Genomic DNA, 15040 nt, shown 5'->3' with positions numbered 1-15040 from the left:
TCCGTTAAGAATGAGTAGTATATGCTATGAATTTGTAATCGGTAATCTAGTAATTTTTTGTTTTGTTTACTAAATGGCGGTGCAGGATGGTATAAAATGCCTTCCTGAAATCAAAGACCGCCCGAGTCCCCTCGTGGTTTGAGGCGTCATGTCACGGATAGCGCAGTCCCTGCAGATTTTGTTCCATTAAGAATGAGTAGTATCTGCTATGAATTTGTAATCGGTAATGTAGTAATTTTTTGTTTTGTTTTGTTTAATAAATGGCGGTGCAGGATGGTATAAAATGCCTTCCTGAAATCAAAGGCCGCGCGATTGCCCGCATCGTTTGAGGCGTCATGTCACGGATAGCGCAGCCCCTGCAGATTTTGTTCCGTTAAGAATGAGTAGTATCTGCTATGAATTTGTAATCGGTAATCTAGTAATTTTTTGTTTTGTTTTGTTTACAAAATGGCGCTACAGGATGGTATAAAATGCCTTCCTGAAATCAAAGGCCGCGCGAGTGCCTGCGTGGTTTGAGGTGTCATGTCACGGTTAGCGCAGCCCCTGCAGATTTTGTTCCGTTAAGAATGAGTAGTATCTGCTATGAATTTGTAATCGGTAATCTAGTAATTTTTGGTTTTGTTTTGTTTACTAAATGGCGGTGCAGGATGTTATAAATTGCCTTCCTGAAATCAAAGGCCGCGCGAGTGCCCGCATCGTTTGAGGCGTCATGTCACGGATAGCGCAGCTTCTGCAGATTTTGTTCCGTTAAGAATGAGTAGTATCTGCTATGAATTTGTAATCAGTAATCTAGTAATTTTTTGTTTTGTTTACTAAATGGCGGTGCAGGATGGTATAAAATGCCTTCCTCAAATCAAAGGCCGCCCGAGTCCCCTCGTGGTTTGAGGCGTCATGTCACAGATAGCGCAGTCCCTGCAGATTTTGTTCCATTAAGAATGAGTAGTATCTGCTATGAATTTGTAATCGGTAATCTAGTAATTTTTTGTTTTGTTTTGTTTACTAAATGGCGCTACAGGATGGTATAAAATGCCTTCCTGAATTTAAAGACCGCACGAGTGCCTGCGTGGTTTGAGGTGTCATGTCACGGTTAGCGCAGCCCCTGCAGATTTTGTTCCGTTAGGAATGAGTAGTATCTGCTATGAATTTGTAATCGGTAATCTAGTAATTTTTTGTTTTGTTTTGTTTACTAAATGGCGCTGCAGGATGGTATAAAATGCCTTCCTGAAATCAAAGGCCGCGCGAGTGCCCGCATCGTTTGAGGCGTCATGTCACGGATAGCGCAGCCCCTGCGGATTTTGTTCCATTAAGAATGAGTAGTATCTGCTATGAATTTGTAATCGGTAATCTAGTAATTTTTGGTTTTATTTTGTTTACTAAATGGCGGTGCAGGATGGTATAAAATGCCTTCCTGAAATCAAAGGCCGAGCGAGTGCCCGCGTGGTTTGAGGTGTCATGTCACGGTTAGCGCAGCCCCTGCAGATTTTGTTCCATTAAGAATGAGTAGTATCTGCTATGAATTTGTAATCGGTAATCTAGTAATTTTTTGTTTTGTTTTGTTTACTAAATGGCGGTGCAGGATGGTATAAAATGCCTTCCTGAAATCAAAGGCCGCCCAAGTGCCCACGTAGTTTAAGGCATCATGTCACGGATAGCGCAGCCCCTGCAGATTTTGTTCCGTTAACAATGAGTAGTATCTGCTATGAATTTGTAATCGGTAATCTAGTAATTTTTTGTTTTGTTTTGTTTACTAAATGGCGGTGCAGGATGGTATAAAATGCCATCCTGAATTCAAAGGCTGCCCGAGTTACCGCGTGGTTTGAGGCGTCATGTCACGGATAGCGCAGCCCCTGCAGATTTTGTTCCGTTAAGAATGAGTAGTATCTGCTATGAATTTGTAATCGGTAATCTAGTAATTTTTTCTTTTGTTTTGTTTACTAAATGGCGGTGCAGGATGGTATAAAATGCCTTCCTGAAATCAAAGGCCGCCCGAGTCCCCTCGTGGTTTGAGGTGTCATGTCACGGATAGCGCAGTCCCTGCAGATTTTGTTCCATTAAGAATGAGTAGTATCTGCTGTGAATTTGTAATCGGTAATCTAGTAATTTTTTGTTTTGTTTTGTTTACTAAATGGCGGTGCAGGATGGTATAAAATGCCTTCCTGAAATCAAAGGCCGCGCGAGTGCCCTCGTGGTTTGAGGTGTCATGTCACGGTTAGCGCAGCCCCTGCAGATTTTGTTCCGTTAAGAATGAGTAGTATCTGCTATGAATTTGTAATCGGTAATCTAGTAATTTTTTGTTTTGTTTTGTTTACTAAATGGCGCTGCAGGATGGTATAAAATGCCTTCCTGAAATCAAAGGCCGCCCGAGTGCCCGCGTGGTTTTAGGCGTCATCTCACGGATTTCGCAGCCCCTCCCGCCGGAGGTTCGAGTCCTCCCTCGGGCATGGGTATATGTGTTGTTCTTAACGTAAGTTAGTTTAAGTAGTGTGTAAGTCTAGGGACCGATGACCTCAATGGTTTGCTCCCTTAGAAATTCACACACAATTTCTGAAATCGAGGTACAAGGCATCAATCTGAGCTACGTTATCTACAGCGTTATGGGTCTCATGGAGAAACAGAGCGATCTCTGTCTGCGAAATCCATGTTGATTTTCGCTGTCCTAAAGTTTCAATATTCTTTAGCATAAAACGTGTTACATAATACTACAACCGATTGGCGGCAACGACATAGGCCTGTAAGGTGCTGCTTGTGTCCTTCTGTCCTTCTGTAAAGAGGGAATGACCTGCGCGTTTTTACAGTCTCTAGGTATCAATCGCAGCTCCAGCGATCTACAATGAGCAGCTGTTTTTAAGAGGAAGCACTTTCTTTCCCATAATCTATGAAGAATCTTAGAGGTATCTCCTTTGGTCCTGATGTCTTTCCTTTAATAATCCTTTGTAATTGTTCTTCTAATTCGGTTGAGGAAACTTTAGTTTCAGAGTCATTGAACGTTTTCCCCATCGTTCTCCTTATACTCATTTTCGGCTTGTTCACCTTTTGTTTGGCATCTAGGTATTTACTTCTCTTCAATCTGTGATGACGCTCTCTCTGTTTAAGTAACAGTTTCCTAACGTGGCTTTTTTCGAATTCCGTAAGACCTTGATCGGAACATATTTGTCTAAGACATATTGTACGGTGATTTGTATTTTTTCAATTTATGCTTCACAACTTCGATCTCAGCACCGGATGTTCATTAATTAGATAGTCTGTAATTTGTGTCGTTTGCTAAGTTAAAATACTTTTCCTACCTATATCAATGTTCCTTGTAATACACGTAGTCATAGCTTTATGACACTCTACTTTAACTGATTCGATAGTTCCAGGTGCTTTTGCTTCTCGAGCTCTTTGTCAAATTATCTGCTCAAATTTACTTTCGGACAAGACATCCCTGTCCCTGAATGCCAAAGAAGATGAGTGAAGATCAGGGCAGCGCAACAGAAATTACTGAGATCCCGGTGATCGCAGACCAACGCATCATAATCGAGGCGATTGTGGAAAACTGAAAATTTCTCATGGCTTAGTTGCCAACATTCTGCACGACATTTTGACCTAGATCAATGTCGCCGCCCGCTGAATTTCCCGACTGGTCACACACATTCAACCTAGAGAGCAGCCCCGGTATATTCGCATGCCATCAACGACGTAACGTAGCCATGAGGGTGAGGGGGGAGGGAGCAGGGGCTGTATCCAGGAGGTCCAGACACCCCTCACCCCCTGTCAACTACAACTACACACGTCCTAGTTGCCGCGTACTGAAATAGAAAGATATTTTGATTTTCAGTCATACGACGAAAAAGGAATACGTATTATTCATAGTCAGCAAGGCCAACTATAGATTTATACCTATAAATCCACAACACTGTTGGCTATTGCCCATCCTTGTTTCACCCAAGATCAGTTGCTCACTTTGCTTAAATTCAGTTGTTAATCAGTTCAGCTCTTATTTGCAGCTGAATGTAGCGTAAATGCTGTCGTTTATTATTTTTATGCTCTATGCTGCTGTGATAGTTTCTAATTATGGATAAGTATGTTACACGAAAGAAGAAAAAAACGACTTTGATTTTTCCGCTAGCGTTACGATAAGTTAAAAATATGTAATTACTACTATAATAGGCGAATTACCTATGTATAGCATTTTGATGTTAGTACTTGAGTCGTTTGTTTGAAAACTGGTAGCACTTTGGAATTAAATATTTCACAAGGCAGCGTAGCGGTAAATATCTTTACCAATAACATGAAATTAAAATAAATGCCTAATGATGGACCTGGATTTGTCCGTGTTGCTCAAAAATCGCGTTTATCAACAAAAATGTCACCCAAATGGCGATGGTTGCATTTCATTAATAAAATTGCTGAATATTCTATCATTAATAGCCGAAATGGCAAAATATCACCCAGTCTGATATCACGGTCGGTACTCACTTAGGTAAACCTGCTCCGATGCGGAACGATAGGGAGTGGTTTGTGGTGAGCAGAAATGGGCATGGGAAAAACCGACGGTTAAAACCGATATTGATGTTTCATTTCTGAATAACAGGTGTTTCTCGTTATTTGTCTGGACTCGGTTAATACCGGTGTTTTTATTTTTGCTAATAACCAGGCAAAAAGCTGAAACGTAAGTTAGCTAAAGGAGCAGTGCTAAAATGTTCCCATTTTAAAGAAGCATTTTTAAAGAAAGAGCAATGTTTACTCGTTATATAATCATGGTTTGAAGTATTGCGCTATTCTAGAAAGTGGGAAAAGTGATCAGTGCTGTCTTGAAAACAATGTGGACATAAACGAGCAAGAAATGCGTGGAATGTTAACTAGTACAGTATTAGTGAGACAATGACGAACATCTTATCACGTGCCGTCGCCTATCGCGTGGCACACGTGTACAAACAGTGTGCAAAGCTTGCCTCACCTGGTCTGTATGGCAGAATCTCACTGTCCTCGCAGGATATCAGCTGAATTGCAGAATGGCGCCATCCCTAATCTCTAAGTGTTTTACGAAACGCGGTGTCAGTTAAATACAATGCCCCGTTTGCTTTAAAGTATTAGAAAAGGGAGCAGCACTACAAACTTGCACGGAAGGGAGAGGGAGGGATGCAGCCCGCTAAAAAAAATCTTTAAGAAACGGACGAACTATGTATGATGTCGTCACATTCACAGCACTACAAACTTGCAACATAATATAAGGAGAAACCTTAAAACCTTACAGTTTCTTCACAGCTTACAATAAAAATTGAGAGCAGGCTGTGTCTATGCAACGTGCTTTTATCTGCTTTTAGCCCTTGAAAAGTGACAAATTAACAAGAAAAATAGGTTCGCAGGAGAGCTTCTGTAAAGTTTGGAAGGTAGGAGACGAGGTACTGGCAGAAGTAAAGCTGTGAGTACCGGGCGTGAGTCGTGCTTCGGTAGCTCAGATGGTAGAGCACTTGCCCGCGAAAGGCAAAGGTCCCGAGTTCGAGTCTCGGTCGGGCACACAGTTTTAATCTGCCAGGAAGTTTCATATCAGCGCACACTCCGCTGCAGAGCGGAAATCTCATTCGGGAAGAAAAATAGAGTTATTCGGCATCAGTTTTTACCCTTTAGCACTGACTATTTGTAACGTCGTCCAAATAGTGGTGTGATGTTTCGTGGGTAGAATTTCTAGAAATTAGAATCAGTAGAAGAATATTCCAGATTTTTTGTGGTAGTCAAACACTTTTCGAGAATAGCAGCGAATGGAGGACGGGTTAAGTTTTCTTTTAATTGCTTGTTTAATTTAATATTTTGATTCAGTGTAGTTTGAAACTGAGGGACTCAAAATATTTCAATGTTCGTTCGATTTCTACTTTATTACAGAAAGTAATATGAGTAAATAACCGAAAGTTGGTTATTTCAGAAACCTATTATTTTCAGCGGTTTTAACAGTCCGGTCAAGATGGGGTTGAGAAACTCGGTATTACCGAAAACCAGTTGTTTCAGCGATAACCGCCATCTCTAAGCTTACGGAGTATGTGACGACATCATACATAGTTCGTCCGTTTCTTAAAGATTTTTTTAGCGGGCTGCATCCCTCCCTCTCCCTTTCGTGCAAAATGTATTTACGCTTTTGCAGTACTACAATAACTGAAGCACAATTAAATTTTAAAATAACTGACCGACAATTAAATGTCAAAATACACATGACTTTATGCGCTATCAAATGACTGAACACGCACAATTAAAGGAAAAGTATCCAGTTTCAGAATTCAATCTCTTGTTCTGATGCATTTTATTATATTTTAAAATAATGTACAAAATCATTTTTTCCAACTTCTACACCGACTTGAGATAGCTCTCCGTGTTAGACCGCTGAGCTATCGGTTTCTGGATTCAAAGTGCTAGGTGGTTTGAATCCATCTGCCAGCAACCTTGAAAATAGTTTTCTGTGGTTTCCCATTTTCAGTTTAGGCATATGCCATGGTAGGTCCCTTACTAAAGACCACAGCCAACTCCTCCCGAATACCGTTCTTTCCAGTCACATTCAAATTCTCTTCGGGGATTCTCCGTGCTAAAAGTCATATCATAAATAAATAATAATCCAAATAGTCATTTACGCTCATGCATTTGAATGCCGGCATATTCTTTAATGTAGAAAATGATCTTTCTTGCGTAGCAAGAAGTGACAGATGCATACTTAAATGAGGAAATTTGGTAAAGTGTAGCATTGAATAATTGCAGACTCCTTGCTAATCTCACCACCAAAAAATAGTCTAGCTTCTCTGTCGAACAGAAATCACTTTACTCCAAAAGCCCTGTCGCTAATAAACACGATGCTCCAAAAATTAGCGTTCGCACATTGCTGACTACTTTCTCAGCTCACATCCAGACTGAACGTAGAAGAGTATAAAATGACCTTGGAGGGTGAAGAGAGATTGGAGCATCTCTGATTGTTAGCGGTTAACCAAAATTTAGCACTCCTAAGTAACTAGATTATATCTCCGGTTGCTGAAAACTTCGAATGAGATAGTTTACCATTCTTTGTGGAAATTTTGCGAGTAAATGAAAAAATGAGCTTCCTTATGGTCCTCTGTGACAAATCTGATCCCTCCCTCCTTTTTAAAAATTCAGCCTACGTCCTTGATGCTAATAGATTTTTCGGAACCGCTCTCTGCAGTGCTCCATGGTCGCTGTCCCGTCAGTACGTGACGTCTGCCTGCTGCGGTTCTTCCGTTCTTCCTTCGCGTTTCCACTTCACAGAGACGCCCCCAGCAGTCGACCTGTGTAGGTTAAGGAGGACTGAAATGTCTGTGATGGGCTTGTTATTCAGGTGGCATCCATTGACTGGTCCACATTCGACGTTACTGATACTCCCTGACCTACACATTCTGTTGTTTCTGCCCCTCTACTGAGAACACAGTACTCCCCGCCTTGCTTTACAATGACGGCTCCGCCTCCCGTGAGATCTATCTGTCTATTATTCATCACATGGGTGCTACCAGATACTCTCAGTGCTCGCTATTTTTGTTGTTCTCAAATTCCAATGACTGATTCATATTTTGGTTATAGTGTGGTTATTCTGTCGTGTTTCCACAGCACAGTCACGTTACCAGGAGCAGGCTAGGGCATCTTCAGAAGGGTTGAAATTTCCCACATGGGTTCGTAACTCACACGACATCCATTGGCTGGTCCACGTTCTAAGTCACTGATGCCTCCTGAGCCAGTCACCTTACTCTCTCTGCTGGCCACATAAGACTTGCTCTCTCCTCTTACACTGGCGGGTCACTTCTAACGGCCAATTCCATTTTACATAGAGGTGTCAAGATACTTCCGACCAGATAGTATACAGCCTTTACCTTATAAATGCGTTGGCACAGCGAGCCGATTTTCGCAAGCACAGAATAAAACGTATGAGCTAATATGAGAAGTCAATAGCGTAGACAAAATAAACGAAGCTCCAAATTCCAATTTTGATGTGGAACAGGTATTTCACAACCCAGTACAAGCTCAGTAATATTTCTCAATTGTAGAGACTGTGGTGTCACCGCCAGACACCACAATTGCTTGGTGGTAGCCATTAAATCGGCCGCGGTCCGTTAGTATACGTCGGACCCACGTGTCGCCACTATCAGTGATTGCAAACCGAGCGCCGCCACACGGCAGGTCTAGTCTAGAGAGACTCCCTAGCACTCGCCCAAGTTGTACAGCTGACTTTGCTAGGGATGGTTCACTGTCTACATACGCTCTCATTTGCAGAGACGACATTTTACCATAGCTTTCAGCTACGTCATTTGCTACGACCTAGCAAGGCGCCATATTCAGTTACTAGAATGTATTCTGAACAGATAATATTGTGAAACATGTACCGTCAAGAGGGACGTTCATCATTAATGGATTAAAGTTAAGTATCAAACTAATTACGTCCGCTTTCTGAATTCTCATTTCTTGTCATGTTCCAGACCTCACGTCAGTATAGTTGTTCCCTCCTCACGCCAGACTGCGTGAGCCAAAACGCGTGCATTTCAGCCTCCATTCGTAACACGGTGTTGGCTCTTCTGCCAACGCACCAGAGACCACTGCGACTAACCGGCCTTTAACACACACATATGCTTCATAAAGTAAGACGTTACATCTGCAATGAGGGCTTCAGTACACCACAAATTGTAACCACGTACATTTTGCGAAAATAGAACAACAATTATTAATTTATTCACACGAAGTATCAAAAGCCAGCAGAGTATATCTATATCACTGCTAGATGGTATATCATAAAGATACTGTATGAAGCGCACACATATTTTATAACCGTTTTGCATGTGCCGTCTACTATACAATATTAAACGCTCCCGCCCACGCCCCCTTAATTTCTGATTTCGCATGCATGCAGTGGCTACTGCGCAGCCTTTGTCCATATGCGTGAATATGCATGATTCTCTGTGCATAATGCAGCGGTTTGCGATATCCAGCGGGAGTGAAAGCGTGACGTACGCACCGTGTTGTCGATGCCCTGGCGGTGCTCGGCCGTCAGCGCCGCGGCGGCAGGCAGCGTCGCGACGCCGCCCCCGGTGCCGCCGCCGCCCCCAGGGGGCGCCGCTCCCGCCGCCGCCTGCTCCTGGACGCTGCCTCCTCCGCCGCCGCGCACCACCGCCTGGTCGGCGTACAGCGTCAGCCGGATCACCACCTGCACCACCATCGCCACGAACAGGTTCCGGTGGATGCGCGTCCGGTTGTTTCGGAGGCTCCTGCAATGTAAGGCACTGGGATCGAATACAAGCAACCACAAAAATTTCTTGTAGGTATTGTGAAATCGAATACATCTATAAGGACTTATTTTTAAAAAAATATAGTTTTATATTGAAACACATCCTCAGCTAGCCATCTACATGCATGGCGAAGGGTACCTCACACCACTGCAGGTAGTTCATTTTCGTGTTGCACGAATGAATTATCCAAAAAAAATGGTTCAAATGGCTCTGAGCACTATGGGACTCAACTGCTGTGGTCATAAGTCCCCTAGAACTTAGAACTACTTAAACCTAACTAACCTAAGGACAGTACACAACACCCAGCCATCACGAGGCAGAGAAAATCCCTGACCCCGCCGGGAATCGAAGCCGGGAACCCGGGCGTGGGAAGCGAGAACGCTACCGCACGACCACGAGATGCGGGCGAATTATCCATATGCAACGGAAATCGGTAGATGTCATACACAAGTGCAGACAAATAGAAAAACTCATATCAATTTCAGAAAAATTCGGTGATTGATATAAAAGAAAGAACTTCATAAATTGAATAATTCAATAACGCGTTGGTCCACGTCTGGCCATTATTCAAGCAACAATTCGGCTTGTCATTGATTGGTAGAAATACTGGATGTACTCCTGAGGCATATCGTGCCAAATTATGTCCAACTGGCATGTTAGATCGTCCAAATACCGAGCTGGTTGGAGGGCCCTCCCCGCAATGTTCCATACGTTCTCAGTTTAGGGGATATCAGGCGATCTTGCTTGCCAAAGTACGGTTTTGCAAGCAGGAAGACAAGCAGCAGTTACTCTCACCATGTGTGGGTAACCATAATCTTGCTGAAATGTCAGTCCAAGGTGGCTAGCCATGAAAGGCAACAAAACGCGGAGTATACTGATGTACCGCTGTGCTTCACATGTGCCACTGATAACAACTAAAGGGATCCTGCTACGAAACATTATGGCACATCAGACCGTCATTCCCAGTTGTCGGGCCGTCTGGTGGGTGACAGGTTAGTATCCCACCTCTGTCTGGGGCGTTTCCAGACACATCTTCACTGGACATCGGGATTCAGTTTCAAACGGGACAAATCACTGAAGACGATTCTACTCTAGTTAATGAGATTCCATGTCAAATGTGCCCACCGCCACTTAGAGAGGGCTTGTTGGTGTGCAGAGGCCAATCGTAACCTGCGCAAGGGCCGCCGTGAACTGAGCCCCCTTTCTGTGAGCCGCTTCTTAATGGTACTTCAAGTCACTGAAATATCAGTTGCACGTCATATCGATGATGATGATGAATCCGGGGCTGTAAGTGCCTCTTGACGATTGCTAGGTCCTCAGGTTACTCGTCTCTCTAGGTCGACCGCTTCCTTCTTGACCCTGTCTTTGACCATGGTTCACCCATTCCTGCCAGCATCAAAAATGGTTCAAAGTGCTCTGAGCACTATGGGACTTAACATCTGAGGTCTTCAGTCCCCTAGAACTTTGAACTACTTAAACCTAACTAACCTACGGACACCACACACACCCATGCCCGAGGCAGGATTCGAACCTGCGACCGTAGTGGTCGTGCGGTTACAGACTGATGCGCCTAGAACCACTCGGACACTCCGGCCGGCCCCGCCAGCATCGTCGAATAATGGCATCGCTCCTGCCCAAATGTTGAACGATGTGCCAATTACTTCAACCTGCTTCTTTGGACCTAACTACACGTTGTCTCTCAGATGATGACTTCTGAGTACACTGTTCACGTACCTCTCTGCGAGACACAGTTATTATCCAGCTGAATAGATGGAATGAAATTCACAAAGGCTGTATGCACAGGTATAGCCATGTCCCCTGTTTGGGATCCAGCTGCGCGGTGTAACTGCGCTGCAGTGTAGCACATTCTTGCATCGGCGGCCAGAGTTTACATCAGACTACAGCAATTCCGTCACAGTCATCATGTATCCTCTTACAGTAACTTAACGTCGCAGACTGCTGTTCACCCTATCCGTCAGATTGACGTTGATGTATACACAGAACAAGAGACGTCCTAGCGCTCTGCTGATGAATCTTTTATCTGTGATGAAAACTCGCCGTTCAGGACAGTGTACTGGGTGCTACTTCTTAACAAGTTTTCGAGCCACTCACATGGCTGATGCAATATTAACGTGACCCTTATTTTTTGAAATTTCGTGTTTCTTCACGCACACTCCCAAGTCTTTTTTGTTTTTCTTTAAGACGAATTTTAAGACCTGTTTTACTGAAAGCTAAGTGGGCGAAACCATGCCGGAGTGGCCAAGAATTTCGTCATGTTACTAGGTGTTGCTTAATACTGTTTATGCTTGTTCTTGACTCTTATCATACCCCCGCACGAGATTTTCACTCGGCAACGGACTATGCGCTAATATGAAACTTTCTTGCGGATTGAAAATGTGTTTTTGACCGAGATGTGAACTCGGTAATTTTGTCTTTCCCGGGCAAGTGCTTTATCGGCTGAGCTACTCCAGGACGATTCACGAAACGTCGTCACAGCTTTACTTCCTCCAGTACCTCATCTCTTACCTTACAAACTTCACAGAAGTTCTCCTACGAACCATGCGGGGCTAACACTCCTGGAAGTAAGGGTGAAATAATATCACATTAAAGCGTTTCGTGGTCTCTTTGGTGCCAAGGTACGAAGTGTTTGAATCCCAAGTAAAGGAACGTTCTTTAAGAAATCTAAATCTTCGCTGAACTTCTTCAACATGTCCAAACTCTTGGCTGAAATGAACTCGTCCCTCCCCTGCAAAGTGAAAGCTTTATTCTGGAAACATCCCCAAGGCTGTGGGTACTCCGTGTCTCCATAAAAGCCTTTTTGCTAGGAGTGCTAGTCCTGCAAAACATGTGGCAGAATTTCTGTGGCGTCTGGAAGGTGGGAGATCATGTACTGGTGGAAGGAAGGCTAACTCTGTGGTACACCAGCGCTTATTAACAAGTAACGATTAGTGCATAAAATGAAATCTGTGACTGGATAGAGGATTCCTTGGTTACCAGCACGCCATTTAAAGTAGCTTTACGCAGGCGCCATGGACACTAGCTTTTCATGTTGTGCGTTAATGAACTGACAGACGATTCTTAGGGTAAACTCAGATTTTGTCGGACGGTACAGTTATCTGTAGTTGCAAAAAGCTGACCTTTTTTTTTTTTTTTTTTTTTTTGAAAATGGCAGTTCCCTTGCACTGGACTAAGACGCTATTGCTGTACAGGACCTTCTGTTAAAATTTTAGTTATAGATAATGTGAATGACATACTTTGCTATTTCGTGATGCTGCATTCGAAAATGAAATCATTTTCTCGGAGTACGATTTGTTTCTTGTGACACACTGCCCTGTACATATCGAAACCATTGAAAACGGTGCATATTGATTATTCTTCTCTGGTTTAACTTAAATATCCTGCAGATTTAACTGTTGAAAAATAATGTAAATACGCCAAATCATTACTATACATGAACCCTCAGCACAGAATTAGAGATCCAAGAAATTGAGGTGGTTTGGCACCAGTGTTGATGTATCTTTGGCTTTGTTGCGACCTGCATCTCAGCACTGATAGTTCTGATAACTGTTGGAAATGACTGCTATTTATTCTATGTTAGTGAATGTTCGTGGTTTGTGTTTTGTTTTAATTCACCAGAAGAAATGTCGCGCACCTCTCTAAATATCTCAAATATTTGTGGAGAGTTAACTCAGAAATCGTAACAATGACAACTTAGTCATCTTGTGAAGAGGTGCTACGAATTTGAATTGGGTGTAGGTTTGTCCCCCACCCGCCGCCCCACATGCGCTACAAACGTTGCATGCTGTTTAAAAGGATCTCGTCACACGTCCTTTGCTATTCCACTGATAATGAGGGAACCAAAGGACCAGACGACGAACACTTATTAATGAGTGACAAAAATAGGTGAGTTACCTCGTAAAAAGGTAAATTAGACAATATCATAATTTATAATCTACTATAAGCCCTGCATGACGCCCAATACCAACGCTACCTAAGAATGTGACAATGAGCGAACACACAGAACCCAGTGAATTAGATATGTATGTCGATCCAAAATATCATGGCCACTGTGAATTAAATGATCCTTACTTTTCAACGCTCTCGTTGGTGATTTAACCAAGTCCAAGCAGCAGACTGAGCTTTCAGGCACTTAATTCAAAAGGCTGAATCTTCTCCTTCGGGATACAAAACTGAGTGGTTATCGTGCCCGCTATGCTGTTTTTTTCTCTCTCTCCGAGTGAATGACATGGTTCTTATGTACCGATATGGAACACGTTATGTAACTCTTCGCCATGGTTTCAGTGTAAATGAATGGCGTTGTTCACATATTCAAGTAAAGTTAGTCTGAGTGCATTACTTATACACAGTGAAAACAAACTTCCTTGGGTTCCGACTGCTCATTCAGTGATTCTGATGGAGACATATGAGAACTTTGTAAACTGCAACGCACACTTATCCACTATGAGATATACAAATCGCATATGTATGGAGATCTGTCAGTAAGACCTCGGCGTGCCGCTCGGGTACACAAAGCACTGCTGCTTTATAAGCGAATGGGCAGCAAAGACAGAAAAAGCCACTGCTAAGGGAAACGAATGACTTGTTCGGAAATAGCTAGTGACTGGACAGAAGAAAATTGTGAACATTCTTGTTGTTGAGGCCAAATATGTGTACCTATTTCCTCTAGACATTAAACTGGGTCTCGTAAAAAGCTTTGTCAAAACCATGGATAAATCCTCCTGTGGATTCATGTACTTGGGGGAGAAGTTTCGAAAATTATTATGTAATGACAGTTATATAGATTGGCTGCGTGATGTTGAAAAAGTGGTACTGCTATCTTGCACAAGTGTCTGTCTTTCAGGTTATCATAGGGCAGAGAACTATCGCGATAATGTATCAAGGAGTACTCAGGTCCTAACATCTGATTCTACAACATTTTTAAACGATCATTTGGATTTCTACCCATATCACCTTGCAACCGTCACTTACATTGAAAATCGCTCCATCAGGACATTGCTCAAACGTAAAAGTGTTATAAACGCAAATAGAATTTCACGTTGTTGTACGACTACCGTTGATCCTTACGAAATGACGCTGTTGATACAAAGAACCGCAGCAGGTAGGAAAGGAGATATCTTTAGGTACGATTCTTTACTTTTACTTATTCTCTTGTTACTCATTTCTCGGATTTCTTTGTGATCTATTATTAGTATCACAGGAGTAATCAGTACAAAGATTAATAAATATCTTCTTGAATTCCTGTTATCCTCCGCCAAGCCTCTTTATCCAGCGCATCTTCCTTGCCGATGCTGTGATGTTCCATTATTCCATTTATGTAGTCTGTCCTAGAACGTCTAGGTCTTCCGCGCTTACGTCTGCCGGGTGGTTTCCAATCATAAACATTCTTTGGCCACCGATTATCTCTCATTCTCATCGTATGACTGTACCATTTTAATGAATTTCTTTCAATTCCATCTATCACTGTATCATTTGCCTTCATTCCAGCTCTTACTTCATCGTTTTCCTTTCGATTTTTGATATTCTGGCACAGCTATTAGGCTTTTTTTTCTTTTTTTTTTTTTTTTTTTGAGCTCCGTTGATCTGATCCGTAGCACAGCACTGATTCAACCATTATCTTACCTACTCCTTTCTTCTTGCTGTTGTAAATATTCAGTGTCATTGATGTGTACTTCAAATCTAGCATCACTATTCACCACCAGATGTTCTGTTTTTGTTAGACTAATTTTCAGTCCTCATCTGTTGTATTTCTCATATAATCGTCGTATCATGAACTC

At 42.6% G+C, this 15040-nt stretch overlaps 1 protein-coding gene across 1 annotated transcript in view; it reads right to left on the bottom strand.

The window, feature by feature from the left end:
* LOC126150401 (PDF receptor-like) overlaps positions 1-15040 on the bottom strand; it is a 452937-nt gene that overhangs the window by 123449 nt on the left and 314448 nt on the right. The window contains exons 6-7 of the mRNA XM_049915875.1: positions 9038-9224; positions 8975-8998 (exon numbers count right to left, since the gene is read on the bottom strand). Of these exons, the coding sequence (XP_049771832.1) occupies positions 8975-8998; positions 9038-9224 (211 nt within the window). The remainder of the gene's footprint in view (positions 1-8974; positions 8999-9037; positions 9225-15040) is intronic.

Source organism: Schistocerca cancellata, chromosome 2 (genome assembly GCF_023864275.1).
Source record: "Schistocerca cancellata isolate TAMUIC-IGC-003103 chromosome 2, iqSchCanc2.1, whole genome shotgun sequence".
NCBI classification, from domain to species: Eukaryota; Metazoa; Arthropoda; class Insecta; order Orthoptera; family Acrididae; genus Schistocerca; species Schistocerca cancellata.
The sequence above is the reverse complement of the archived record's forward strand: the minus strand, read 5'-3'. Positions and strand labels throughout refer to the sequence as shown.